Raw genomic sequence first — 27,151 nt, forward strand, 5'->3', positions numbered from 1 at the left:
GTGCAGCGAGGAGACGTTACAGACAACAAACCATCATATTTAGAAAAGGGGGTTGTTTTATTTATTTACTAAATTATGTCACATGTTACGGGTTGATTCTTTATTTCCAAATACGTCAATTGTTCTCTATAATATCATATTTCTTTATGATATGAGGTGCAGCAACTGAGAACTGCAACTTACAAAAACATGCAAATTTGACATTTGACAAAACAAACTTTATATTAATTTCTTCACTAATTACCAACACTTTGTTAGTTTCTCCTGGAAACTCGGTGTAAAATCATTTCCATGCAACTCATTAAACTGGGAAATATATACATCATTTTTAAGAAGACTAGAAAAAAATAGAACGTAAGTATATTTTTAACTGTTTTTTAAAAAACATTTTTTAGCCCAATTCGACTTCAAGTGTAAATTAAGACAAACGTATATTTTGTTTGTTTGTTTGGTATCACCAAACTGATTATTTGGTGTAATATGTTGTAAAACGTCACATATTACATATATTTTTTAGGGTGAACTTATTGGTAAATAGTTGCTTATTTACACATCCACCTGCTGTGGAGCAACAAATTTAAGTGTAAATATTTCACGAACCGTAAAGAAACACGGGTCAAGTAAGATGTTAAAATACAAAACAATTACCTTTAATATGTATTTACAAGATCCACAGGTTACATGTTTGTATAATTTCACATATTTGATTTAAAAAATATTGTTATTTGAAAGTGCATCATTCTTAATGAAGTGGTTTAATTACATATATCATATATTTTTATGTACAGCTAATATACATCTAACCGTATTTATTATTGCTGCAAAGCCCACTCCAAATGTAAAAAGAAAAAATCTAAGAAAACATTAAAAGTTTTCTTAAAATCCCTGACTTATAGTCTAAAACAGAATCGTATAAAAACATAAAATTCATTTTTATGTGTTTTAAGGCACTAAAACGCCATTAACAAAACAACACATTAAGTCGTAAAAAAAACATTTCTGAAGCTTCAGAAAGAGACGCAACTGAGGTTTTCTTGGAATTTAAAGCATCTCGTATGCTAAAAATATATATATATATATATAAATGGAAACTTAACTTACCTGCCGAACCAACAGCAGCCACCGCAAATTAATGTTGACAATACAAGCTGACGCTATTTCATTTACTGATTTACTAGCGGGTCAGTGAAGGCGACCCGATGAAGTCAGAGCTTCTTAAAATACAAAGAGAATAATAAAAAGGTCAATGCTGTATTTTTTGCATTAATGTGTTTATATACGAATGTATTTGCTCAAATTAGTTAATGGCACTTTAAAATTGATTGCTTTTCATAATACTACGTACGTGATGCAATATTGAAGCACCAACTGTACAAAATGCATTCATTAAGTTCAATTTCGTACAAAGTAAAACAATAAAATCAATCAAATTAATGAATTTTTGTTTACAATTCCTGCTGATTTCTTCGCGCTACATGTCGGCGTACCTTAACTGCTGCGGACTACAGCTACATTTACTTTTCTTTGTACAAACGTAAACCCGTTTTTAACGCGTTACCTTGCTTGTGTCCGATATTCCTGGACGATCCCACGTTTATGTCTCAAAAGAGTAAATACACAATCGATTTAAGAAAAAAATGTAGAGAAGGAACTTCGATTTCTGATTCGATCGAACAGAACAACAGGATATTTTCAATTTAAGGTGAAATTATTCTTGTGAAATATAGGATTTCTCAACCGAACTACGCAGGTTAACCGTCTCCTTTTCGCTCGGTCGAATGCCGACGCCTCAGTGCGGCATGGCGGTGCTGGCGCCGGCGCCCATCTCTTTCTCGCAGATGAAGGGCCAGTACATCGTGCAGGGGGCGTCGTACCAGCTCCGAATCGCCACTCGTTCCAGCATGCGTGTTTTCACGATGTAGCCGCAGTCCTCGTTGATGTGGTTGTTGGGCTCGCCGACCTCCCAGAAACTGAGACAGAAAACGTCTTGATCATCAATTTAATTTTTTTTTTTTTTTTAAGTAATCCAGAGATAAGAATGCGTATTTCATACTAAATTTGGTTTGCGTTTGGTCGGACTATTTTATTTCTGCTTTTAAGTAAAAAAAAAAAAAATCGCACATTTTGCGTCGAGGCCCCGCCCACACGAGCTTTGAGTGCCACCCAATCGTCAACCAATCGTGACGTCACGCGTTGGTTTGTTAACTGCAGATCTGAAGCCTCAGAGTTTGGAATTTTTGTCGTCACCATGGAGACAGAAGTGACCATATTTGGATGGGCTGGGGAGGAGCAAGCTCGATCTGATTGGTAACCCAGGGACACTTGGCCCCGCCCACCGATAACCGTAACCTGACTGCACTGCATTCGGATGCATTGATTAACTGCGACATCAACCAGTTAGTATGTTCATCATTAATTAATCGTTTGACTAATCAACACAAAAAGAGTTGTTGTCCTTCACATAGAAGAATTGCCATGAAAAATATCGTGATAAAATGTGAAAGAAAAAACTAATTTGATGAAGGAAACTGTGATTTTCATGAAATCAGTACTTGGTTGATTAATAAAACAAACCAAATGAACGAAATACACAGATTTCACTCATTTTAACCGTTCTGTAAATTTGTTTCAAAAAAGCGGTCCGGAGAGAAGAAGTTGTTGACGGCATAAAAAGTGGTTAAATAACCCCCCCTCTAAAAAAAAGTCCAATTAGAGCCGACTCAGCCACGTGGACAAAACCACAAAAAAAAAACCCACATCTCAGCAGGGAAAGAGGAAGAGGAGGAATGTGGGGGACAAAAGAGGAATGACAGAAGGTGAGTCAACGACCAAATGTTTTCAAAAACGAGGAAGAGAAATCAGGTTGCTGTTAAAAAAAACTGCTGAGTTGGCACAAACAAAATATGAATACGATTCGAAGAAAACATCTTTTCACAGTTCCCTGTTTTGACTGCTGGCACATTGTGTATTTCATCAGAGGTCAGAGGTCAAAGTCTCCCACCTCCATGCTGTTATCTGGAACTGGAACTTTTTAACTCTGGAGACTCGTGTCGTGTTTCTCGTCCGGATTACTTCTTCATTTATATATTAAATTTGAATAAAATTACTTCGAATGAACTACAAAAAAATAAGCTGAGGGTTGTTTATTGAAGCTGAACGGAACAAACACTTCTTTTGGAGTAATATTGGCTCTTCAGCGTCGCTGCTTCTGTGTCCCACAGAAGAAGAAAAAAAGCTCCACGTCTGCAGTTTGAAAAAAGTAAAACTATTCCGGGAACCGTAGTTGGACACCAGGAAATTTCCAGCAACAAACGGGAAGTCTGGAGTTAAAGTTTGCGTTTTAAAAGGATTCCTTCGCCCCACGCTTACCCCCCCCCCCCCCCCCCAACCACCACCACCAGGCCGACGACCGGCACCAGAACCCAGACGGTGGGCAGCAGGTCAGTAGGCAAAAGTCCAATCTGTGTGTTGCAGACAGACTGGAGCCAGAGGAGTGTGTGTGTGTGTGTGTGTGTGTGTGTGTGTGTGTGTGTGTGTGTGTGTGTGTGTGTGTGGAGAAAAAAACCAAAACAAAGATGATAAAAGTGTTTACTGCATCAAAACGAAATTCATCGTCCGTTCTATCTTTTAATTTGAACCGAACCTTTTGACCTTTTGTCTGCCGTCCACGTTTGTATTGGCTGCGTATTTTAGCGTGTCGCTCTGGACCTGAACTGTGTCACCGTGGCAACAGCCATCTCCAACAGGGTAAACACGCCCGCCCGCCCGCAGCGGGTCGAAAATGTGAAGTTTCTCGCCCCGCTACAACACAATCAGCACTTTTTCACCGCCGCTATTTTGCAGTTTTAAATCCGATACGACTTTTTTGGTCGTCATGGTCTCGACACTTTTGGATCGCGGGTTTGACCTTTTTCTATTTCCAAACCCGTTTCTTCTCCGAGCGGGCGAGTCGAGACGGAGAGCCAAACCTACCCTCCGACCAGCGGAGTGCCGTCGACCCACTTCCACTGGTCCTCCGTGTGTCCGTCGGTGATGCCGAACCAGAAGGCGTTCCAGTGTCCTCTGGGAAGAAGGTCCCACAAAAATTGCTGAGGAAAAAAAAAAGCCCCACACACACAGAGGAAACACTTGAGATTTGGAAAAGAAAACATCCACCACCGATCGTCTCGGTACGAATGCGTTTTTCTGAAGTCGGTTGGAGGAGGACTCGTCGTGGTCTACCTGCTCGGCGGCCGTGTGGATGATGGCCAGGTACGCTCCTTGGCTCTCGCAGTACGACTTGCTGCCCGGCCAATTCTGGGTGTTCCTGGAGATGAAGTAGCAGCTGTCGTTGAAGAGGTGCCAGTCCGCCGGGCAGACGATCGGTTGGACCGCGTTGGGAGCTGATGACAGAAAAACAGAAAGAGAAGTTGATGCAAAAAATACACTTCACCCGAGGACACTAAGCCCCGCCCACCTAGAAGTTGTCAATCAATCAGACAACGCCTACAATACATACCGTCTTTTGAGGCCTAATATCTAATTAACAACGGGGTTATTTTCAGATGGACTGCCAGAAAATGAAGAAGAAGGAGTGACTTTAGCTAATGAAACCACAATAACTTAAAATAACAAATGATTTTCTTTGTATTTGATGAGAGAAGTTGAATAAGTTGAGTCTATGGAGCCCGGAGGTTTTTTGGGAGACAGCCCCTAGTGGCACTCGGTGTTATTGCAGTTTAAGGCACTTCTGCATCGTCTTTACTCGTCAGACCTGGAAGCTACGACAACTTCTATAAACAGTTTCTGATTAAAACCCAAGCTGGGAAATAACTCAATATGTTTAAAAAAAAAAAAAGATAAAACAAGTGTGCTAAAATTGAAATTTATGACAAAAGTGCAAGAACGTAGCAGGATGCCACTAAATACTCGTTCAAGACTTTCGTTGTCTGTATTTTACCGCTCGAAAAAAAAGAAACGACTCGCTCTCGTACGGTGAATATCTATGTGAGGATGATGGTGGACTCCTGCGCGGGTGTTTTTTCCAGTACCTTCAGTGGTCCTCTCGGCGGCCATTTTGGCCAGCAGCTCCTCCTTCTCTTTCTGCAGCTGCTCTTTCTCCAGCTGCAGTTTGTGGACGGACGCCGTCAGCGCCGACACGTCTTCGTCCTGCGTCTGTTTCTGCGTCTCCGAGGTCGCCTCCCCGCCGGCCGGAGGTTCGCTCTTATCTGTAGAAAACGCAAATTTGACCGGTTTGGACGAACCAAAAGATCTAGAACTGTTTCTTGTTCGCGTAAATATGAGCAAATACAACGTACACCCGAGAAAGGGCCGGGGTATCGGTCAGAGGTTTTCAATATCGGTAGCGATACCTCGACTTCCTTAGCGGTCCTTTTTATCAACACCAAATTTTATATAATCCAATTTTAGAGAAAAGGAAAATTACCCATTAAGGTACTTCATCTTTAGATTTCATCCATTTTAAAGGAGGAGAGTGTCATTTTTTAAATTATTTTCTGACGCTGCAATTTACCGATGTCCCGCAAACTCTTCACATTTTCAGTAGATGCTAGTTTTCCAGCTGCGCACAGAAAAAAAAGCAGCTGGTGGCTGAAAAATAATAATACAAATAAAAAAAGACATTTTTCGATAATAGATATTCGGTCGGTCCCAAAAAAGTATCGTAAGTTTGGTCTCCAGCCCGAATGAGGATAATCGTCACATGAAGTCATGGTATTTCTAGAATGGCCTATGTTTTGTCACTACTGAACTCTACTGCCACCTACTGGATTTTTAGATGTATTGCAATGCAGTAGGCCAAAAAAATGCTATAAATCCTACGATGTCAACGAAAGCGAAAAATAATTAGTGGATCTGCCACCGTGATTCGGATCTGCTCCAAACTTTCAAGGCTTCTTTCTCGACCAACGCTGCACCCTTCCACCAAGTTTCATGAACATCAGGCCGATAGTTTTTCTGTAATTCTACCGACAAACAAAACCCCCCAAAAAACATAACCTCCCTTAAAAAAAAAGAAAATTCAACAAAAGAATGAAACTTAATGTTAACTTTCTTAAAAAAAATATAGTGGTATTAAATTGAACTTAAAAAGGCTCTTTTTCAACCACATAAGAGTTTTCAATCTTGAAACTTTAATTCAGTTTTCGAGGTCTGCAGAAGATGGTGCGCGTGTCCTTAAAACAGGAATGAGGGAAGTTTTAATATCTGACGGTTTCGTACTCACAGTGCACCGAGACGGCGATGATGGAGATGAGCAGGACGGCGCACAGCGTCGCCAGGCAGATGGTGGCGAGGCGGTAGGGCCCGGGGCCACTCAGCCCGGGGCCACTCAGCCTGGGGCCACTCAGCCCGGGGCCACTCAGCCCGGGGCCACTCAGCCTGGAGGCCACTCGGACCGGCGACACCGGATGAACTGAGGGGGGAAGAAAATTTGTCATCAAAAATTTGAACTAGAATTTCCAGAAAGACCAAAACACCGATCAGAAGCAGGGAATTGATCTAATGACTCTATAACGATGCTTTTTGAGTCTAGTGGAGTTTTTTTTTTTTTGTTTTTTGGAGCGAGCCCCCTAGTGGCACCTGAAAGCAACTTCACTTTTAAAACCAGGAGAATATACGTCCATTTTTTTTTACTCCCATTCCAGTTGTAGCGGACACGGTTATACATATTTGTGATTTGAATCTCTAACGTCGGACTGCTGTTAGATTTAAATCTGACATTTAAACGTTAAGAAAAGTCTCTGATTCTATTCATTATTCGCTTTTTATCTCTTTCTATCATCGTTAGTTATAAAAAAAGAAAAACATTAAAAAACTGTCTTAAATTCCTTGAAGTTTTTGGGACAACGTTGAACTGTGTTGCTGTAGTTGTGAAATAATAATCAGTGGCACTTTTTATTTTTATTTTATTAATCTATTTATTCAGTGGGGCGTTGATTTTATTCACCCTTCTGTTCTCAGGCTGGTTTTTAAACCACTATTAACTGTAAATTTGACTTTTATTTGTTTTTGTTTTTTTATTGTGCGGTGTTTTATAGCTATATTTATACGTCTATTTATCTATCTATCTACAAAGTAATCTAGTAACATGTCTGATTATTTTGTTTTTGGTCTATAAAATGTAAGAAAATAAAAGACTTACCATCAAAAGATAAAAAAAAAGAAAAGAAAAGCAGATTAATGCAAATTAAACTAGTTTGCATGCAGCTAAAAACAATTGTTATCATATTAAAGAATGCATGAATAACTTTAAAATAATGCCTGTAAGCAGCAGGACGATAATCAATAAAAGTAAAAACAGTAAAAACAGCAGATCGTTGTTGTCGGTGATTTTTGAAGTGCTCACCGGAGTGTCCAACATCTGGCCTGCGGTTGAGCTCCTCATAATTGGTCTCGTCATCTATAAGCTTGGAGTACATCCCGTCACCGGACGGGGAGCAGCCGGTGGTCGACATCGAGGAAGAGGAGGAGGAGGAAGAAGAGGAGGAAGAAACAACAGACGAAGAGTTTAAACCAAAAGTTCAGAAAGTTTGAGTGACGAGGAAGAAGCTCCGAGTCGGTGCTCCCTCCTCACTCTCCTGTCTCACATTATAAACGCCCCCCCTCCTCCCCCCCGCTCGAGTCAAACACCGCAGTGAGCAAAGGTGTGTTCCGGTCACGGGTTTTCAAAATAAAAGCCCAGCTACAACGCTTCATCTGTTCAATTTTGTTGCGTAAATAACACCATAGAAACGACCAACGACGAGATTCAAAATGGCGTCAAAACATGCAAAACTACCACAAAACACGAGACAGTTAAACGACGCTTAAAATGACTTAAAAAAACAACAACAACAAAAAACTGCAAAGAGGTAGAAAATACCATCAAAGACATTCAAAATGACCAAAAACTGATTTTAATCAACAACCATGACATAAAAATGACCGCATAGAAACTCAAAAATCACAACAAAAATGGCAGAAGACACTTAAACTGTTATTGTTAAGAATTGCAGAGGCTCAAAATTGTCCAGAAAAATTTAAGAAAAATCTACAGCAACCACAACAAGCATGCGAAACAAATCACTGAGAGACTTGAAACGGGCACTAAGTGATGTGAAACAAGTAAAAGAGACACAACATGACCCCAACATAGATTAAATCAATCATAAAAAAAACACAAAAAGACCACAAAAACTTAGAGGGGCCAATTTATAAATGAAAATAACCACAACAACAGAAAGAAATGATGACAAAGAGACTCAAAATGCCCCAAAATAGATTAAAATCACCCTCACAAACCATGACTGTTGTTGTATTTTACAGATTTCCATAAGAAATCATAGCCTACCTCTTTTCAAATGAAACTACATGTTTTCTCCATCTAATCTAAAAAAAGAAAGAAGCCTGTTCTCAACCCTGTCACATTGTAGTGCTTTTATTTTTGAAGGTGCACTCACACGGCTTCCGGTCAGGTCGTTGTCCCTTCACTGTGCCTCTATATTTACCGGGACAGCCCTCCGGACTCTCACTGTTTTGGATGACATTTACGGGAACGTCACGTGCAACAGTTTCCGGTGTTTGTTTTTGTCAGAAACATGTTGTTGTGTTTCGGTCAGAGTTTTGTTCCGGACACGTGCCGGCTGAATCCCGGATCGATCCGTTTGTGATCAGCTGATCGGTCTGTCGGCTCCATCTGTGGAGGCATTTAAAGGGTAAATCTGTACTTTCATTGAGTTTTAGTGTCTTTCAGTTTATTGTTTTTCCCCCCACCTTAATGGTTTACTCCCATGTGCCTCAATTCAGCTGTTTTTTTGAAAAATAAAAAGCTGTAAAGTATCATCTATACCAGCCTAACACTGGGAAATGTCCTCTCTTTCACGTTAGTCTATATTTTAACTCTATTTTATTCATGTTTTGTCTTGTATTTTATTTTCTAATCTGTTCTTATGCATTTTATGTATTTTATTAAATGTTCCTATATATCTGTTTTCATGTGAAACACTGAATGTAATTTTCTTGCTGTAAAGAACTGGACGGTGCAACGCAAATAAAGTTGATTATTATCATTATAATCTGCCTGCCCACTGCCAAACTGCTTTAGTAACAAGCTGGTGAACATGACGGAGGATTTGGCAGCTAAAGTTCTGATTCATTTTTTTTTTTTTTACTGGAGTTGGAAATCAGAGCTAAAATTAAACTACAAAGTTTATCAACAGAAACGACCACTAAATTCGATTAATCCCCCTTTTCCAGTGTCGATAAAAAAAAACACTCAACATATTTCTCTTGATTGAAGCCTAAAACATTTTGCAGCGACGCAGAAGAAGAAGAGTTTCTACAAATTTCTTGTATTTCTGCATTTCATTACTGTATTTTATTTCTTAAACTGCTCTGCAACTTTTATTCTATTTTTTTTAGCTTGTTTAATGTTGAATGACTGTTTTTAATGTTTCAATCAATGCTCTTAATTGTTTTTAAATTTGCTTTTCTTTTGCCTGATGTTTTGATGCTTTTAATGGTTTTATGTGAAGCACTTTGAATTACCTTGTTGAAATGTGCTCCACAAATAAACTTGCCTGGCCTACAAATATATCGTCTAACCAAAATGTTTGTGCTGAATTTAGGTCAGTGTTGGTGCCATCAGGGACATGAACAGGTGTCCATGATGAAGAAAGACATCGGTAACGAGACAACCTCTTACAAATGTCCCTTATTCAGCGTATTAAGGAAGTATTTTCTAAGTTTCTGATGTTCCTCCTCACAGGCTTTATTTACGGCCCGGTTGAACTCGACTTGTCCTGCCGTTAAACACAAAACACAAAACATCTGCTGGTTCTCTCAAGGGTGTGTTCATGATCTTCATTTTGCACCGACAGCAGCGGTTATTAGTCGTGTGGAGCAACAAGGCCCGGCAGCACTTTTTTAACCCGAGTATGTACGTGGGAGTCGAGGAAAAGTCTTTGTTTGATCAGCAAAATAAACAGATACGAATAAAAAAAGAAAAGACATTGCTATAAGACAAAAAATAGGTCCACAGTTGAGGAGAATAAGTTCAGACTGAAAACGGGCAAAGAAGAAGAATCATGAAGTCGGTCTGATTAAATTATAAGTTCCTTCATCTGGTCTCCCTTAAACATGCGCAATGACACTTTTAGACCAGAAGAGGTCGCAATTAGTCAGTTAATTCAACTGTGGAAACTCGAAACGTGATAATAAAATGAGGATGACAGACTTTAAAATAATAATAAAAAAAACACCTCTTGTCCCCTTTTTCAATTACTTCACCTCCATCTGTACTGACAACAGCCTTCAAATGACTCCTGCTCAATAGAAACCTTAATTTATCATTATAAATAAAATGAAAAATAGAATAAAAAAATTACTTAAACTTTAATCCTGTTGCATTTGAAGCAGGATGAAATACAAAACGAATCAAATGTGCTTCACCAAAAAGTCAAGAGGACCCAACCTGGGAAAGTACTTGAGAAAAAAAGTTGGTCATGACCTTTGACCTTCAGCTTCTTTCCAGATCACAGCTGCCATCAACCATCACAATATAATCTAAAGACACAGATTGGCGTCTAAAAACCTTCACCACATCCCTCAAACCTAAAAAAACATGACTTTTAAATATTCACCTTTATGAAAAATACAAACTCTCAACTGGATTCATAAAAAGTTAAAAGACACAAGTTACGTCCAATACAAAAATTTATATTGTTGATAAAGACATATACCCCATGAAAACTTTATTTTTTAATTTGAAGGGTTAATCGATCTTTATGATCTGAAAAATTAACATCTGAACGAAGAAAATATGACTCAGTATTAAGTCTGGTAAGAAAGAGAAAGACAGAGTTACACGTTGAGACGGAGAAACTGGGAGTTTGGACGAAAACTGCTCCTCAGTGTTTCACTTCCATCTTTCAACTCAGTAACCTTGGCAACAGTAAGGCATCACTGCTGAACCATGGCAACAGACAGGTTTCAGTACTAAAGATAAAAATTTACACTTGATATTTTTTTCCTTTGCTCTTTTTATTTAGAATCTACAAACTACACTTTCTGAGATTAACAATTAAAAACACATTACATTACTTATATTATGTTGCCTATTCAATTCAAAGTAAAAACTCAAAACATTATTAAATCAACTCAATAAGACAATCTTTTTTTATTTTTTTTTTTACAAAACAAAACTCTGATGTTTAAATATATTTATTTGTGATGTTCAAAATGTGACAAAATAAAACTTTTGAGAAAGATCAAGTGAACTGGATGAAAACTTTGCAGCGGTTTGGATTGAAGACACAGACAGCTGTGCAACCAAGCAACCAACCAAGCAACCAAACCAAGCAACGAACCAGCCAACCAAGCAACTATGCAACCAACCAAATAAGCAATCAAGCAACAAACCAAGCAACCAGCCAACCAAGAAACAAACCAAGCAAACAACCAAGCAACCAAGCAACCAACCAAGCAACCAAGCAACAAGGCAACCAACCAAGCAACAAGGCAACCAACCAAGCAACCAAGCAACCAACCAAGCAAACAAGCAAACAACCAACCAAGCAAACAGCCAACGAAGCAACAAACCAAGCAACCTAACGAGTAATTCAGTTTTTACTTTTTTGGGAAAAAATTCCACAAAAATGAGCAGGAGAATGAATCACGTTCTTCAGTTGTAAAATTTAGTCCATCAAACTGAATTCATAGAAGAACAAAAATAAACACATTCCTGATCAATACTCTGATTAACTGATTGATCCATTTAGGTAGGTAGGTAGGTAGGTATATACTTTATTAATCCCCGAGGGGAAATTTTTTCGCCACAGCAGCATACATACAGGAGCAATAATAGAAACAATAGAATAAAATAATAATAGAATAGAATAATATAATAGAAAAGCAATAAAATAAAAAATATAAATATAAAATATAAAATGCACAGTACATACAGTATATATACAGTACATTAAATATCTATATATATTATATACAACAAACCAATAAACACAGTCAACATATATATATGTCAACATATACACAGTCAACATATATATATATATACTTATATATATATATACATACGGTACAGTATATATCTATATATATAATATACATATAATATACAAGCAACCAAGAAACACAGTCAACAGTGTTTTTGTACTGTGATGGATTTTGCCAGAGGTGAGTTATTGTAAAGTCTTATGGCAGTGGGCAGGAATGATCTCCTGTATCTGGAACGATCTCCTGTATCTGGAATGATCTCCTGTATCTGGAATGATCTCCTGTATCAGGAATGATCTCCTGTATCAGGAATGATCTCCTGTATCTGGAATGATCTCCTGTATCAGGAATGATCTAACATCACAAGACTGATAAAAGTCCCTGTTGGAGTCGGTCGGATCATTTCCATAGAGAGCCACTTTGCATCAGCAGCACCATGCTCCAGTGCTCTGGGACACTTTATAGTCCTGAGAGTTTGAACACTGGATGACTGACAGCTGTCCTTCATGACAACAGAAGCCACAGAAATCCTCCTCATCAGAAACATGACTTTGACCTGCGTCCTCATCTGGACTCTCCTCTGCTGCTGCTTCACAGGTAAAGTCCAGAGAATCCAACTCCTCTCCTCTATGAACATCCGTCCCTCTGAAATGAAGCCCACAAAACCGTGACGCTGCTTGATGTTGTTGTCTCTGTATCCTCAGAGTCCAGAGGCCAGGTCACAGTGACTCAGTCTGGAGCAGTGAGCTCTGCTCTGGGAGGCTCCGCCACCATCACATGTACAACCAGTCAGGACGTTTATAATGGCAACAACCACTATTTAGCCTGGTACCAACAGAAAGATGGAGGAGTTCCTAAACTTCTCATTTATTATGCTAGCACCAGACAATCAGGGATTTCAGATCGTTTTACAGGCAGTGGATCAAACTCTGACTTCACTCTGACCATCAGAGGAGTCCAGGCTGAAGATGCAGCAGTTTACTACTGTCAGAGTTATCATTACATCAACAGTCAGTGGTTGTTCACACAGTGAAAAAGCGTCGTACAAAAACCTCCCTCAGTCAGACTGAACAGAAACTGAACTGATACAGTTCACTGAGTACACACACACACACACACACACACACACACACACACACACACACACACACACACACACACACACACACACACACACACACACACACACACACACACACACACACACACACACACACACACACACACACACACACTGACATGGTTCTGTAAAATCACTGTATGCTGATGATATTCTACTATCAACCAATCAGCACGTTTCCTTTCTTTTTCCTCCTCTCTGATTCATCCAGATCCAAACTCAACCAGGAAATGAAAACCTCCTTTAACAGAGCGCTGGTCCTCGTTACAGTAAAGATTGTTCTGCTCACACTGAACATCCACAAACAGAGGATCACTCTGCACCGACCCCGGGCCTTCAAAAGCACACACATAATTCCCAGCATCCTCTGCGCTGGCTCGGTGTTGTGGCCAGTCTTCTTTTTGCATTTCTAAACCAAACATTCCCGGCAGTTTACAGGAAGTTTCACATCTTAGAGTCCCACTCTGTCCTTCTTTCACACTTTCACACAGCCAATCAGGTTGTTTAAGAATTCATAGAGGCGGTGTCAGGTTTCAGAGGCAGGTATACCTGAGTATCGTCAGCATAGAAGTGTGACGCAATCTTGGTTGTTTTAAACAGAGATCCAAGAGGTTGCATTTATAAACATATAAAACAGAATTGGACCCAGTAGGTTCTCTTTTATAGGACTTGTGTTCAAATCTGAGGATTTCATGTTCATGCAGAAATATAGAAAATTCCTTCAAACTTTCTAGTGTGTGTGTGTGTGTGTGTGTGTGTGTGTGTGTGTGTGTGTGTGTGTGTGTGTGTGTGTGTGTGTGTGTGTGTGTGTACTCAGTGAACTGTATCAGTTCAGTTTCTGTTCAGTCTGACTGAGGGAGGTTTTTGTACGACGCTTTTTCACTGTGTGAACAACCACTGACTGTTGATCTGATGAAGACTCTGACAGTAGTAAACTGCTGCATCTTCAGCCTGGACTCCTCTGATGGTCAGAGTGAAGTCAGAGTTTGATCCACTGCCTGTAAAACGATCTGAAATCCCTGATTGTCTGGTGCTAGCATAATAAATGAGAAGTTTAGGAACTCCTCCATCTTTCTGTTGGTACCAGGCTAAATAGTTAGAACCATAAACGTTCTGACTGGTTGTACATGTGATGGTGGCGGAGCCTCCCAGAGCAGAGCTCACTGCTCCAGACTGAGTCACTGTGACCTGGCCTCTGGACTCTGAGGATACAGAGACAACAACATCAAGCAGCGTCACGGTTTTGTGGGCTTCATTTCAGAGGGACGGATGTTCATAGAGGAGAGGAGTTGGATTCTCTGGACTTTACCTGTGAAGCAGCAGCAGAGGAGAGTCCAGATGAGGACGCAGGTCAAAGTCATGTTTCTGATGAGGAGGATTTCTGTGGCTTCTGTTGTCATGAAGGACAGCTGTCAGTCATCCAGTGTTCAAACTCTCAGGACTATAAAGTGTCCCAGAGCACTGGAGCATGGTGCTGCTGATGCAAAGTGGCTCTCTATGGAAATGATCCGACCGACTCCAACAGGGACTTTTATCAGTCTGGTGATGTTTATAAATGGATCAATCAGTTTATCAGAGGATTAATTGGAAAAAACTTTCAACACATTTTGTCAGATTTTATATTCAGTTTTCCTCTTCAGGGTAAATCTTATTTCAGAAAGCTTCCTGTTTCATTTAAATAGTTTCAGTGAGTTGATCAATGAATCAGTCAGTTTAAAGGAAGGTAGATTGTTAATGTATTTACTCATTTTAATGTTGTTAAAACTTGTTGTATGTTGTTCTTACAGTTTCTCACGTCTTAATAATGAATCTGTTTTGAGGGAAATTAACAAGACAATAATTAAAAATGTATATTTTCTAAATTCTCTCTGCAAACATAGATAAAACAAGGTGTTAGTTTTTGTCACATTTTTCATTAGTTCAAGTAAAACATCTCAGATTTCTTTAATGCACACAAAAGTTTATTTCTATTTGTGTGTGTGTGTGTGTGTGTGTGTGTGTGTGTGTGTGTGTGTGTGTGTGTGTGTGTGTGTGTACTCAGTGAACTGTATCAGTTCAGTTTCTGTTCAGTCTGACTGAGGGAGGTTTTTGTACGACGCTTTTTCACTGTGTGAACAAATACTGACTGTTGATGTAATGAAAACTCTGACAGTAGTAAACTGCTGCATCTTCAGCCTGGACTCCTCTGATGGTCAGAGTGAAGTCAGAGTTTGATCCACTGCCTGTAAAACGATCTGAAATCCCTGATTGTCTGGTGCTAGCATAATAAATGAGAAGTTTAGGAACTCCTCCATCTTTCTGTTGGTACCAGCTAAAATAATTGACATGTTCTACCCTCTGACTGGTTGTACATGTGATGGTGGCGGAGCCTCCCAGAGCAGAGCTCACTGCTCCAGACTGAGTCACTGTGACCTGGCCTCTGGACTCTGAGGATACAGAGACAACAACATCAAGCAGCGTCACGGTTTTGTGGGCTTCATTTCAGAGGGACGGATGTTCATAGAGGAGAGGAGTTGGATTCTCTGGACTTTACCTGTGAAGCAGCAGCAGAGGAGAGTCCAGATGAGGACGCAGGTCAAAGTCATGTTTCTGATGAGGAGGATTTCTGTGGCTTCTGTTGTCATGAAGGACAGCTGTCAGTCATCCAGTGTTCAAACTCTCAGGACTATAAAGTGTCCCAGAGCACTGGAGCATGGTGCTGCTGATGCAAAGTGGCTCTCTATGGAAATGATCCGACCGACTCCAACAGGGACTTTTATCAGTCTTTTGATGTTTATAAATTTATCAATCAGTTGTTCCTCGATGGAAAATTGCCAAAAATTTATGATCTCATCATCTACAGTTCATAATATTATTAAAAGATTCAATGAATCCAGACAAATATCTGGACAGAAGGGACAATGCTGAAAACTAATATTGGATGGTGGTGATCTTCGGGCGCTCAGGCAGCACTGCATTTAAACCAGACACAATTCTGTAGTGGAAATCACTGCATGGGCTCAGGAACACTTCTGAAAACTGTTGTTTCTGAACACAGTTCATCGCTGCATCCACAAATTCAGGTTAAAACTCTCCAAAGACGAAAAAGATAAAAACATGATCCAGACTCGCCGCCGCCTTCTCTGAGGTGAAGTGGAAAACTGTCCTGTGGTCAGACAAATCAAAATTAGTAATTATTTTTGGAAATCATGGGCACTGTATCCACCAGGCTGGAAAGGAGAGGGACCACCCAACTGGTTAACAAGACGCAATTCTCAAGCCACAACTGTGATGGTGCAGGGACGCACTAGTCTGGGAAGGCACCATGAATGCTGAAGGATAAATACTAGATTTGGAGCAACATATGCTGACATCCAAACAACGTCATGTTTTCAGGAGAATTCTTGCTTATTTCAACAAGACAATGGTAAACCAAATTCTGCACATATTACAACTACATGGCTCTCTAGTAGAAGACTCCGGGTGATAAACCGGCCTTCCTGCAGCCCAGACCTGCAACCCACTGAAAAACAATTGGTGCATAGTGAAAGAAAAATATGACAAAGGAGATCCCAAAGTGTTGATCAGCTCAAATTCTATATAAGATCAAAGTGGATAACATTTCACTTTCAAAACTCCAGCAACTGATCTCCTCAGTTCCCAAATGTTCACAGTGTTGTTAAAAGAAGAGGTGATGCGACACAGTCGACAATATGACCCTGTCAAATTCAAAATGAGAATATATTTCTCATTTTGAATGTTGATATGTTACCTTTGGTCCATTTTCAATTAAAAGTGTGTTTATGGAATTTGCAAATCATCCTGTTCTTTATTTATTTACATTTCCCAAAGCGTCCCAACTTTTTTTAAATGGGGTTAAAAACAAAATGATAAATTCTCATATTTTGTTACACTGTTATTTTGGTTTTTCCTATCAGCTGACAAATTTATAAAAGTAGTAAGTTGTTTTGGTGAGTTTGTTTGTTTCAGAGTCAGAGAGCCGTGTCTCTCTACAGTCAGAGGTTTTTGTACGGCGGTTCAATGAGTTTGTATCACTGTGGAACACGTTCGGTGGAGGAACCAGACTGGATGTTGGAAGTAAGTACAACTTAACGCTGTTTTATTTTGGGAACGAGTGTGTCACTGAATTATTTTTTTATTTAATTGCTCAGAATGTCTGAAGAAAAATCTATTTTTTTTTTTTACATGTATAATTTTGCTGAAAACGTCTGATTTTGAAATGGAAGTTTAAAAACTAATTTGAAAGAATATAGAAAATTAAAACTGTTCAGATGATGAATATTTATTTCTGGTTTTCATGTTAAAGCTGCATGTGGAGGCTTGTAGGTTTAGTTCAGTGTTTCAGAGTCAGAGAGCCGTGTCTCTCTACAGTCAGAGGTTTTTGTACGGCGGTTCAATGAGTTTGTATCACTGTGGTGGACTTTTGGTGGAGGAACCAGACTGGATATTGGAAGTAAGTTTATTCTCTTTTCAACACTAAAAAGGAAATAGTAAACTAATTTTAGTATTGTTTGTTTAGTGTTAGAATGGAAAATGAAACTTTTTGGTTGCAGCAATGTTTGAATTTATATTTGTATTTGTCTTCTTATATCATGGAGCCGATAACTCAGTTAAACTTTTGACATTTTCACTGTCAGACTGAAGTTTAAAGAACTTGATGTGTAGAAAAGATAAAACTTTATTCCTCCTCTGATTAGTTTGTGATTTTCCAGCACAATAACTGTTGTTAGGTTGAATACAAATTCTATCAGTAAAACTGGACAGAGTGAAGATAAAGATGCGTATTTGTAAGTTAGCAAAATCATCTATATTATTATCCTGTCAAATATGGTTTCAAATTTAGTTTGAAATTACTTAAACACTTAAATAATGATTAAAATCCACATGTAGAACATTTTATGTTGGTGAGTTTCTTTCCTGTCCTTGTTTCCTCTAAATCCTTTAAACTAACGTGTCGTTCAGACTTTTAATGATGATGTTCAGAAAAACTTTGATTGTAAATTTTTCCACATCTGCTTCTTTTATTTTCAGAGTAGTTTGACATATTTCAGTGTAAACTGTACGATGATTCTCTCTGTGCTGATTTGCATGAGATGCTTCTTAAAGGGAAGTGAAACAATGTGTGAGTGAGTGACTGGTGGAGCAGAAAAAACATCTGACTGAAACTCCTGAAAAGACCAAATGAACTGTCTCCCAGTGAAGGTGTCCAAGTGCGTTTCCTGTCCTCTAACCTGATTGGTGTCTCCTAGGTGATGCCAGTCCCACCCTGACGGTGCTGCCCCCCTCCGTGGAGGAGCTGCAGAAGAATGAGAAGGCCACCCTCATGTGCCTGGCCAACAAGGGCTTCCCCTCAGACTGGAGTCTGGCCTGGAAGGTGGACGGCAGCAGCAGCAGCAGCAGCAGCAGCATCAGCTGGGAGGAGAGCAGGAGCCTCGCTGTGCTGGAGAAGGACGGCCGCTACAGCTGGAGCAGCACCCTGAGGCTCCCTGCAGACCAGTGGGGGAAGGTGGGCTCTGTGACCTGTGAGGCCACCCGGGGCTCCCAGACTCCCATCTCAGAGACACTGAGGAGAGACCAGTGCTCCCAGTCCTGACCTGCCTATATTCGGGGAACAATACAAAAAAACAATTAGGAATTAGTGCAAAATGTTTTGACCATGTTATGAAATTGTTTTTTTAAGAACATTCTGGGAGCAAATATGAAAAAATTTCACACTGAAAACATTACGAGAACATTGCATAATATCCTCAAAATATTTCTAGAACAAAAAAAAAACCTCTAGCTAAGATTACTCTTATGATAAAATATTACATTAACATTAGTTAATTAATTAATCAATCCACAAGATTTTGGTGCCACAGCCGCATTGTTCTATTGATGCAATGGAGCTGTGAACCAATGCTCCCCTCTGGTGGACTAATCGTGGTACTGCTCATGTATCTCTGTTTTTTATTTTCCCTTGACATGCATTAAACTTAAGCGTTAATCAAACAAGTATATATAATCTACACCATCTTTAACATTGTAAATGTATAATGAGATTAGAAAAAGTATTTTCTAAGCCTTTTGTAGATCGATGAATTCATTATTTAAAGTTCATGAATTTATCTTTCTTTAAATACTATTCTGTATTTTCACAGTAGTGTATATTACATAATTAATTATGACGATGGATAAACGACACATCTTTTGCTTGCAAACATCTTTATGTTTTCATTGTTGTCATTTACAGTTATTTACATAAATCAAAATATAAAACTTCTGGGTGGCGCTGCAGACAGGAAGAAGAACGGAGTTTTAAAAGGGTCTGCTAATGATCCCCGCAAGTCCTCACAAGAATAGAAAAGCCAGATTCTTTATCTTTCACTACTCGGTACTTCCTTGTCGAGCGCCCTCTAGTGGCCGTTTGAAAAACAACTCTTGTTTTCATATTAATCTTAACCAAGTAATGTTGGTTTCTTTTGAAATAAAGAGTTCAATGAAAAATTTTTGTGAAAGCAGAAACTGAAAAAAAACAAAAAAACTTCAGGGAAACATCATGGTCTCGATTTAGTGCTGAAAAAGTCAACATGTAACACAAACCATGACATTTCCCCGGAGCCTTAAGCTCACCAAAGTTCTGTTGCCTGAAAACAAAACAAACGTAAGAATGGGAATGCTGAGCTGCGTTTTGCACACCAACCCTCCACCCTGACCTCCTCCCTAAGATTTGCATTCCGGAGATATTGCACTTCCTGTACTGTACTCGTGCAAAAACCACGTTAGTTGTGAGTGGGTGCTTTTCTTTGGACTGTTGGACGAACCCCCCAAAAAATAAAAATAAAAATCTCAACTTGGACTCTGGGAAAAGGACGATATCAACAAGAATTAGTCAACAAAGTAACCAGCAGATGAACTGCCATTTCTACTCAGAATGTAAATGGCAAAACAAATTAGGAGTCATATTAGAAATCACTCTCATGGGCTGTTTTTTTTTGCCGTGCAAACGTATCGTATATGTATTTGGTAATAGGACTTGTCGGCCAATCAGATGCCTCCTCTTCTCCCTCCACCCTCCCCTCCCTCACTGCTCCACCTTCTCCTCCGGTCCGTCTTTGTTGATGACGTTTTTGAAGAGCGTGAGCAGCGGCCTCTGGCTGCGCTCGTCCCAGCTCTTCATGAAGCCGCCGTAGCGCTTGCTGGCCGGCGGGTCGCTCCAGCGGAAGTGCTTCATCTTGTAGGCGCCGTCTTTTTTCTGCTCCTGCTCCTCCTGCGCCGACTTCTCCTCGTCCTCGGCCGCGACCGCGTCGCCGGCCAGCTCCCGCTTCCTCATGTCTCCGTGGAAATGCTCGGCCGACTCCTCCTCCACGCCGTTGGCGGTGTAGATCTTGACCGGGCGGCGCTTGCGCCCGACCGGCTTCCCCCAGCGGAAGTGCTCCATGGAGTAGGAGCGCTTGGCCTGAGGCGAGGAGGAGGAGGAGGAGGAGGAGGGAGAGGAGGAGGGAGAGGAGGGAAAAAGGAAAAGAGAAAGGAGGTCTGACGGAGGAGGCGGTTGGAGGTGGGTATCGCCGAGGAAGACGGGCATCTTGTTGGAGCGACAGAGCTGGACGCACTCCTGCAGGACCGGCGAGAGAAGATGTATTTATGAGAAGGGAACAAGGACAATAAAAGAAAAGCCTCATGTTCAGGAAGTCAGCGGGCGGCACGTGTTGACGCTCCATAAATTGATCCCGAATGAAACGGTGAGGATTGGTCGAAGGTCGAAGGCGCCAACGGCTAACATCAATAACAACCTTCCTACAATCGAGTCGTGAAAACGCTTCGTGCCAATCACGTAGATGAAAACAACGACTTATTAATGCCGGACGAAGACGCAACTCGGACGTTCGGAACCCGTCTCGGATGTTTGGGGACGTTTAAAGCGGTTCCTACTCAGACGTTCAGATATTGAACTTGTCGGATGTCTTGGGACGTTCAAGCAGGGTCTTACTTATGGAACCGTACATCGAACCAGTCTTGGATGTCTGAGGACGTTTCAACGGGGTCTTCCTCGTATGTCCAGATAAGGAACTCGTCTCGTCCACCAGACGTACATAAGCGGATCTCGACCGACATACGTGACATGACCTGAACGTCTCCCTGATTGTTGCATATTGCCAGCCGTTCTCACAAAGATTTATGTTTTGATATTTGCACTTGGTAATGTTGAACCGATGACCCGTCAGAGACACGTCGGTAAAATAAGCTAATAAGTTAGCTTTGTTGGAAAATGACCAACATGATCTCAACCAAACTCACACAATGTTTTTATTCACTCCGTCACGACATCTGCGCAAGTTGATGGGAAAAATCTTTCTGTTTTATTCCGAACATATTATGTTAAATAATGAGCTGGATTAGTGTCGGTTGGTGTATTTGTACATGTTTCTCCTTGTTTCTGGTCTTCATGCTGAGATAAGCTCGTCCTGACTCCAGTTATCAATCCTTGAATCTAATGTCACCGAAACCTATTTTCCTCAAGATGCCATATCTGTGTGTGTGTGTGTGTGTGTGTGTGTGTGTGTGTGTGTGTGTGTGTGTGTGTGTGTGTGTGTGTGTGTGTGTGTGTGTGTGTGTTCACCATCATGCTGCTCTCAGAGTTGACCTCCTGACAGCCGGGATGCTCCCAGCACTGACTGACGGCTCCTCTGACCACGCCCACCACCGCTGCAGCCACCAATAGCCACGCAGGACACATGCCGCTGCAGAATTATAAAATAAAAGCCTCTAATCACTTCACATACAGTCGATTTTATTCATTTGTTTTTAATCTGTGTTTCCAAAGTGCAATAAAACAACTTCCACCTGTTGGGATAAATAAAAAAAAAAATTAAAAAAAATCTAATTATCCTAAAACTTCAATTAACAAAACTTTCAACAAATAATCAATCATTTCTAAGAAATATATTCAAACAATAATCATCTATGTGAAAAATATTCTTAACCTTTTACAGTGTTGATTTGAGCAGAGGCACTTAATGAAGTTACATCAAACCATTTCAGAATAAAGTAGTAAAAATGCATGAAAATTGTAAAAACAAATAAAAAAGCGCAGCTAACTTAAAAACTATAAAAAGGTATTTTAAAAACTACGTATTTCTTGTTTTGAGCTGCAGTTTTTGCATGAAATTCTCTACATAAAATAAATTTGGTCTGTGAAGTAAGTTCCCTGTTAAATTATGTTTTTATTTTTCATTCTGAAACAATAATAACACCATAAAATGTTGAATTATTTTTCAAAAAAAGAAAATGTATTATTTATTCCTCAATTCTTTAACATAAATTTATCTGAACACATAATATACTAAAAAATATTTGTAAAACTTACTGACTCGCATTTCAATCATTTTTTTATATTTTAAAGTTTTATTCTACGTTACTCCATTCTATTAGTATTAATTGATTTTATGTAATATGACATGTATCAATTGAAGGATATAGATATTATTTATTTCTGAAGAATTAAAACAAAGAAAATTCAAATATATAAATTGAAATATAAAAACAAATAATAAACAAATAATGAAGACACTCACCACCTTGGTCTGTCTCTGCTTTTCGTTTGTCCGTCAGAGGTTCCTGTTGTTCCCCTCCACTTTTTCTCCCTCCGACCTCTCGATTTATTTTATACCCTGTTGGCCAAGGACACACACACACACACACACACACACACACACACACACACACACACACACACACACACACACACACACACACACACACACACACACACACACACACACACACATGGACGATGACGTTTTTACCTCTCCCCATCATCACCCACTGCTGCGTGAAAATGGACAATCAATTAAGTGTCACTCCCCTCTTCCACTGAGCCCAAACACACATACGTCATCATCATCACCATCATCATCATCATCATCATCATCATCATCATCATCGTCTTCATCAGTCTCCATTGAAAACCTCTGAACGTGAAACTTTCCGGGGAAACTAGTCGTCAGCCACACAAGCAGCTCGGTTGAGGAAGAAAACTGAACCGCTAGAAAGATAAAAGTTACAATAAAAAATAAATGCTTTTTTTTTAAAACCTCGCTGTCTGTGGAAAATGAATTTAAGATGAAGGCAGATTAACACCAAACCGACATGTTGTCACAGGAAGGGGAAGAGAGGGATTCAAACCTGTGAGTCAGAGGCTACAGTTACAAACACTCACCTGCTGCAGCATCTTTCTTTTGTCCGAGCCCTCGGCGTGACTAACGATGGAGCTGAAGCAGACTTCAATAACACGGCCAGAAAAAAGTCTATGAGGACGAACCCGCCGCTTCAAGAACGTCATTTCAATCACTTTAAAGGAATTGTTCGACTTTTTGGGAAATTATTTTGTTTTCTTTTTGAGATTCACAGTCTCCCATGATTCTAGCTGAGGTCTCAGTTCCCTTTACCTTGACAAAAAACAAACTCTCTTTCCCTTGCCACGGACTCAACGACAGATATTCGTATCCTCTCGCAGTTGCGTGAGAAATTGTCCGTCAACCCGGAATCACGGCAAAGCGTGAAATAGTCACGCCTGTCCAGTACAGCAAAATGTGAGATAGACACGCTCTGGGTGGACCGGGCGTGAAAGTTGCACGTTTAGTATGCGTGAAACTTACACGCGCGTAAATGTCACTTGACGAGGGATCACGTGACCGAGGTCCCGCAACAGAGGTTTTGAGACCGAGTAAATAAGACGAGGTAGGGGTCGTAGCTTGGTTGCAATACGCACAGACTACCATGGGTGGGGGGGCGGGTGAAAATGATGCTCGAATTCAGGAGGTGACTGGATTTGTTTTTCGTTTCCTAACTCCAGCCATGTGTTCTTGTAAAAAGTTTCATTTTCCTGTAAATCACACGGCTCGAAGCGTGAAGAAAGTTTCATGTTTGTCCACTGCAGGAAAACGTGTAACTTTCACGCAAAGCGTAGCTATCTCGTGTTTTGCTGTAGTGGACGGGCGTGTCTATTTCACGCTTTGCCGTGATACTGGGTTGCAACGGTTGTTTTAGCAAATGCCTCGGGAATACTGGAGGAAGTCAGGTGACATATTTAAAGAGACAGGACCTCATTTTAGGGAGGAGGTCAGGGTGGAGGATGGGTCGACAACACACCGAACACAGGTGTGCGCTGTTCATTTCCTGTTTCAAACAGGTGATTGAAACTTCTTTACTTTTCTTAACTGATTAACGTAGCCAACTTAACCGTGTGTTTATTGGTGTAACCATGACGACAAAAGTCTCTAGCCTTAGCGAAGTTTTGATTTGTACCCAAACCATGTTATTTCCTAACAAGTGAGGGGTTAGTGATATTAGGCCTCAAACACAGCTGTGTTTGGGGGCGTGTCTGTTTAAATGACAGGACTGTGGTGCAGTCAGGTAGGTGGGGCCAGCGCCTAGTGGCCCTCAGTGGTATTGCACTTTAAGGCACTTCTGCATTTGGCATCACTTTTATATGGTGGAGCCTAACCAAGTGTGCCTAAACCTGACCAACCATTCACCTTAGCATCATCAAATCACAGAAGGATTGGATATTTATTTTTTATTCGTGATTTTTCTTTTTTGAATTCTGTGGAATAACTTCTAATATCTCATCAGACAACATAAATAATCTGCATGCTTGTATGATCATGTTAATTAAAGTAACATTTACGCCTTTAAAGGAAATTAAAACGTATCTAATCGATACTTTGGATGTCAAATACAAAATGTTTTCTAAACTGACTACAGAGATCTTCCTGTACTTCACGTCAGCGGTCATTCAAAAGCCTTTCTCTGCGAGCGTCTTGTTCTTTCTGTCTCTAATGGACCAAACTGAGCAGCTTCTGGGGGCAGGCGGGTAAATATAAACCCATTAGAGGGTGGCCGCGGCCTTGAAACTCCATTCAATCCATTACGCACACGCAACTCTCCGGTATGTTTGAGGAAGAAGATGAAGAGGTAATGGCACGATGAAACAGAAGTCAGCTGGACTCAAGCGGAGGACTTTATCGACAGTGTCAGAACTGAAGGCACTTTATTCAGCAAATCCTGCGATTAAATTCTGCCCTTCGTTCTGCGGTTTTGTTCGAACCAGTATATTAAATATAATAATTTAGTCCGCACATATTCAAAGATAACTTTTATCGAGCGTGCTCACAAGGAGAACCAATTATTTGTATTATACTTTAGCATGTTAGCATCTTACACAACATACAGCTGAGGCTGATGGGAATAAAACATAAAACTAAATGTTGGGCAAATAAAAATGATGCTACTCGATGAAAAATTACGTTTTTTTTTTCTTTTTGTTTAGTTTTCTATTTTGTTGTTTATGTTGTTTAAAATATTTGTTCTTCTTTAGAGGCAATTAGAAAAACAAGAGGGTGGAAGATGTGACACATACTTTAAATGTAACCTGATTTCAGCATAAATGAAGATTATTCAAAAAAAGAAACAAGTTCTCAGTCAAAACATTCCCGTAGTAATCAAATTTTAATAATCTTCGAATAATTCGTTTTCACAAATTGCCAAATAAATCATGCCGGAATCTCATAAAGTTGTTTTTTACAACGATGATTTGAACACCTTTTTATATGTCATGTGACATCACAGCAGCATGCATATTCAGACAGCCGATATTTTGATGAAAAATATCAATAACTTTCTTTTACCTCCCGGTTCTTAAAAGTTTTGTGTCGTTAACCCCAACGAGGTTAAAACAGTTCTTTGACTTACTCTTTCCTTCAGAAACACTTCTTACATTCACATGAAAAAAAACAAAAACAGACTTACAGGTGTAAGTTGTGAATCGAGAGAAACCTTAACCTTTTGTATATAAAATGTCATCTTCACCATTTTATAAGACGCTCGTGTGAAATTATCATAATTAACATCTGAATTCTTACGGCCAGAGACGTGTTTTTGTGAGTTCGCAGTGACCTTTGACCTCCAAATTCAGATCAGTTCATCCTCGAGTCAAAGTTTGTGCCAAATTTGAAGAAATTCCCTCGATGTGTTCCTGAGATATCGCATTCGCAAGAATGGGACACACCAAGGAGACACAAAAATAACACGAGATGAAAATAATAGAAAAAATAGAAACATGATCATTAAAATTATCAAAGAAAAAAAAGCTACTTTAAAGAACACACATTTGGTCTGTTTATTTTATTTACTGTAACTTGTAGTCACATTACATGTCATCTATCACCTTCCAGGAGAATGTCTGCTAATCCCCTTACAGGATTATCAGGATAAGATGTCATACCACACACACACACACACACACACACACACACACACACACACACACACACACACACACACACACACACACACACACACACACACACACACACACACACACAGTGAGTCTCCTGATGCTTTTCCACTGAGCTGAGTTCAGCACTGCGACATGGCAGCAGGTAGGAGTGTTGCTCAAATATACTTTATATGTTTCAACTTAAATATTTAAAAAAAATGTACGTTAAAGAAACAATCAGTCATTGAGCATTTTTCAAAGATTAGTAACGGATTTCTTGAAAAGATTTTTTAGCTTGACTGGTTTCCTCCTATTAAAGTTTATTTCTGAGAAAATCGTCTTCTGAAAGTCTGAAAATAAAAACGAACCGCGAGCATTTATTCAGCTTCGTTTTTTTATTATTTTATTTTTTTATTTATTTATTTATTTTATTATTTTATTATTTATTTATTATTTATTGTGCTAAAGATCTTCATTTCTGCTGCTCTTACGCTTCCAACATTTCCAGTAAAATGTGCTCGTTATATTTTCCTGCTTTCTGAGTGAACAGGGAGGATTTTGGACAAATATTCTTCCGGCTTGAAAAAGAGTCTTTTTGTGGACTAAAATGTTAGCGTTGTGCCGATCTCAGAGAGCTTTTAGATCTGATGCGGTGCCGCTATCCTCCTCTAAGGTTGAACCTATACTTGCTTTCAATTAACGTAACGTAAGAATCTGCAAAGTAGTGACGCTCTCGATTGTCGTCTCCAGTCTGGATGTTGTGGTTGTGTCCTCGTTTCTCT

The 27,151-nt window shown here is 39.8% G+C and overlaps 3 protein-coding genes across 4 annotated transcripts; 1 reads left to right on the forward strand and 2 right to left on the reverse strand.

Annotated features, from left to right (window-relative positions):
- Positions 1–1,065: 1,065 nt before the first annotated feature.
- Positions 1,066–7,560, reverse strand: LOC138627803 (CD209 antigen-like protein C). Its single transcript, XM_069710390.1, has 6 exons — positions 7,346–7,560; positions 6,224–6,412; positions 5,031–5,207; positions 4,222–4,382; positions 3,973–4,088; positions 1,066–1,970 (listed from the first exon to the last, which is right to left on the reverse strand). The coding sequence occupies exons 1-6, from the start codon at positions 7,452–7,454 to the stop codon at positions 1,790–1,792; spliced, it is 933 nt and encodes a 310-aa protein (XP_069566491.1). The 5' UTR covers positions 7,455–7,560; the 3' UTR covers positions 1,066–1,789.
- Positions 7,561–12,467: 4,907 nt separating this feature from the next.
- Positions 12,468–18,705, forward strand: LOC138627750 (immunoglobulin kappa light chain-like). 2 transcript variants are annotated; one of them, XM_069710313.1, is made up of 4 exons: positions 12,468–12,588; positions 12,696–13,013; positions 17,153–17,188; positions 18,361–18,705. In XM_069710313.1, the coding sequence occupies exons 1-4, from the start codon at positions 12,498–12,500 to the stop codon at positions 18,702–18,704; spliced, it is 789 nt and encodes a 262-aa protein (XP_069566414.1). In that variant the 5' UTR covers positions 12,468–12,497; the 3' UTR covers position 18,705. The 2 variants fall into 2 exon arrangements, with proteins under 2 accessions (XP_069566414.1, XP_069566413.1); XM_069710312.1 differs by lacking the exon at positions 17,153–17,188 and adding an exon at positions 17,527–17,564 and having other exon boundaries at positions 12,696–13,011.
- Positions 18,706–19,298: 593 nt separating this feature from the next.
- LOC138627754 (pro-opiomelanocortin-like) lies at positions 19,299–22,715 on the reverse strand. Its single transcript, XM_069710317.1, has 3 exons — positions 22,666–22,715; positions 21,711–21,831; positions 19,299–20,705 (listed from the first exon to the last, which is right to left on the reverse strand). The coding sequence occupies exons 2-3, from the start codon at positions 21,825–21,827 to the stop codon at positions 20,175–20,177; spliced, it is 648 nt and encodes a 215-aa protein (XP_069566418.1). The 5' UTR covers positions 21,828–21,831; positions 22,666–22,715; the 3' UTR covers positions 19,299–20,174.
- Positions 22,716–27,151: the final 4,436 nt, after the last annotated feature.

Source organism: Brachyistius frenatus, unplaced genomic scaffold (genome assembly GCF_029030835.1).
Source record: "Brachyistius frenatus isolate BFR_SWC_R1_liver_20210118 unplaced genomic scaffold, ASM2903083v1 Contig_91, whole genome shotgun sequence".
Lineage (NCBI taxonomy): Eukaryota > Metazoa > Chordata > Actinopteri > Embiotocidae > Brachyistius > Brachyistius frenatus.

What these genes read in the sequence shown, in the direction of transcription:
- LOC138627754 (XM_069710317.1), bottom strand. Translation starts at nt 21,827, where the DNA reads ATGTGTCCTGCGTGGCTATTGGTGGCTGCAGCGGTGGTGGGCGTGGTC. An exon ending in ACTCTGAGAGCAGCATGATG is followed by an intron (nt 20,706 to 21,710) that starts GTGAACACACAC and finishes CCGGTCCTGCAG; the next exon opens with GAGTGCGTCCAGCTCTGTCG.
- LOC138627803 (XM_069710390.1), bottom strand. Translation starts at nt 7,454, where the DNA reads ATGTCGACCACCGGCTGCTCCCCGTCCGGTGACGGGATGTACTCCAAG. An exon ending in CATCGCCGTCTCGGTGCACT is followed by an intron (nt 5,208 to 6,223) that starts GTGAGTACGAAA and finishes CGTTTTCTACAG; the next exon opens with ATAAGAGCGAACCTCCGGCC. An exon ending in CGCCGAGAGGACCACTGAAG is followed by an intron (nt 4,383 to 5,030) that starts GTACTGGAAAAA and finishes TTCTGTCATCAG; the next exon opens with CTCCCAACGCGGTCCAACCG.
- LOC138627750 (XM_069710313.1), top strand. Translation starts at nt 12,498, where the DNA reads ATGACAACAGAAGCCACAGAAATCCTCCTCATCAGAAACATGACTTTG. An exon ending in CCTCTGCTGCTGCTTCACAG is followed by an intron (nt 12,589 to 12,695) that starts GTAAAGTCCAGA and finishes CTGTATCCTCAG; the next exon opens with AGTCCAGAGGCCAGGTCACA. An exon ending in CATCAACAGTCAGTGGTTGT is followed by an intron (nt 13,014 to 17,152) that starts TCACACAGTGAA and finishes TATCACTGTGGA; the next exon opens with ACACGTTCGGTGGAGGAACC.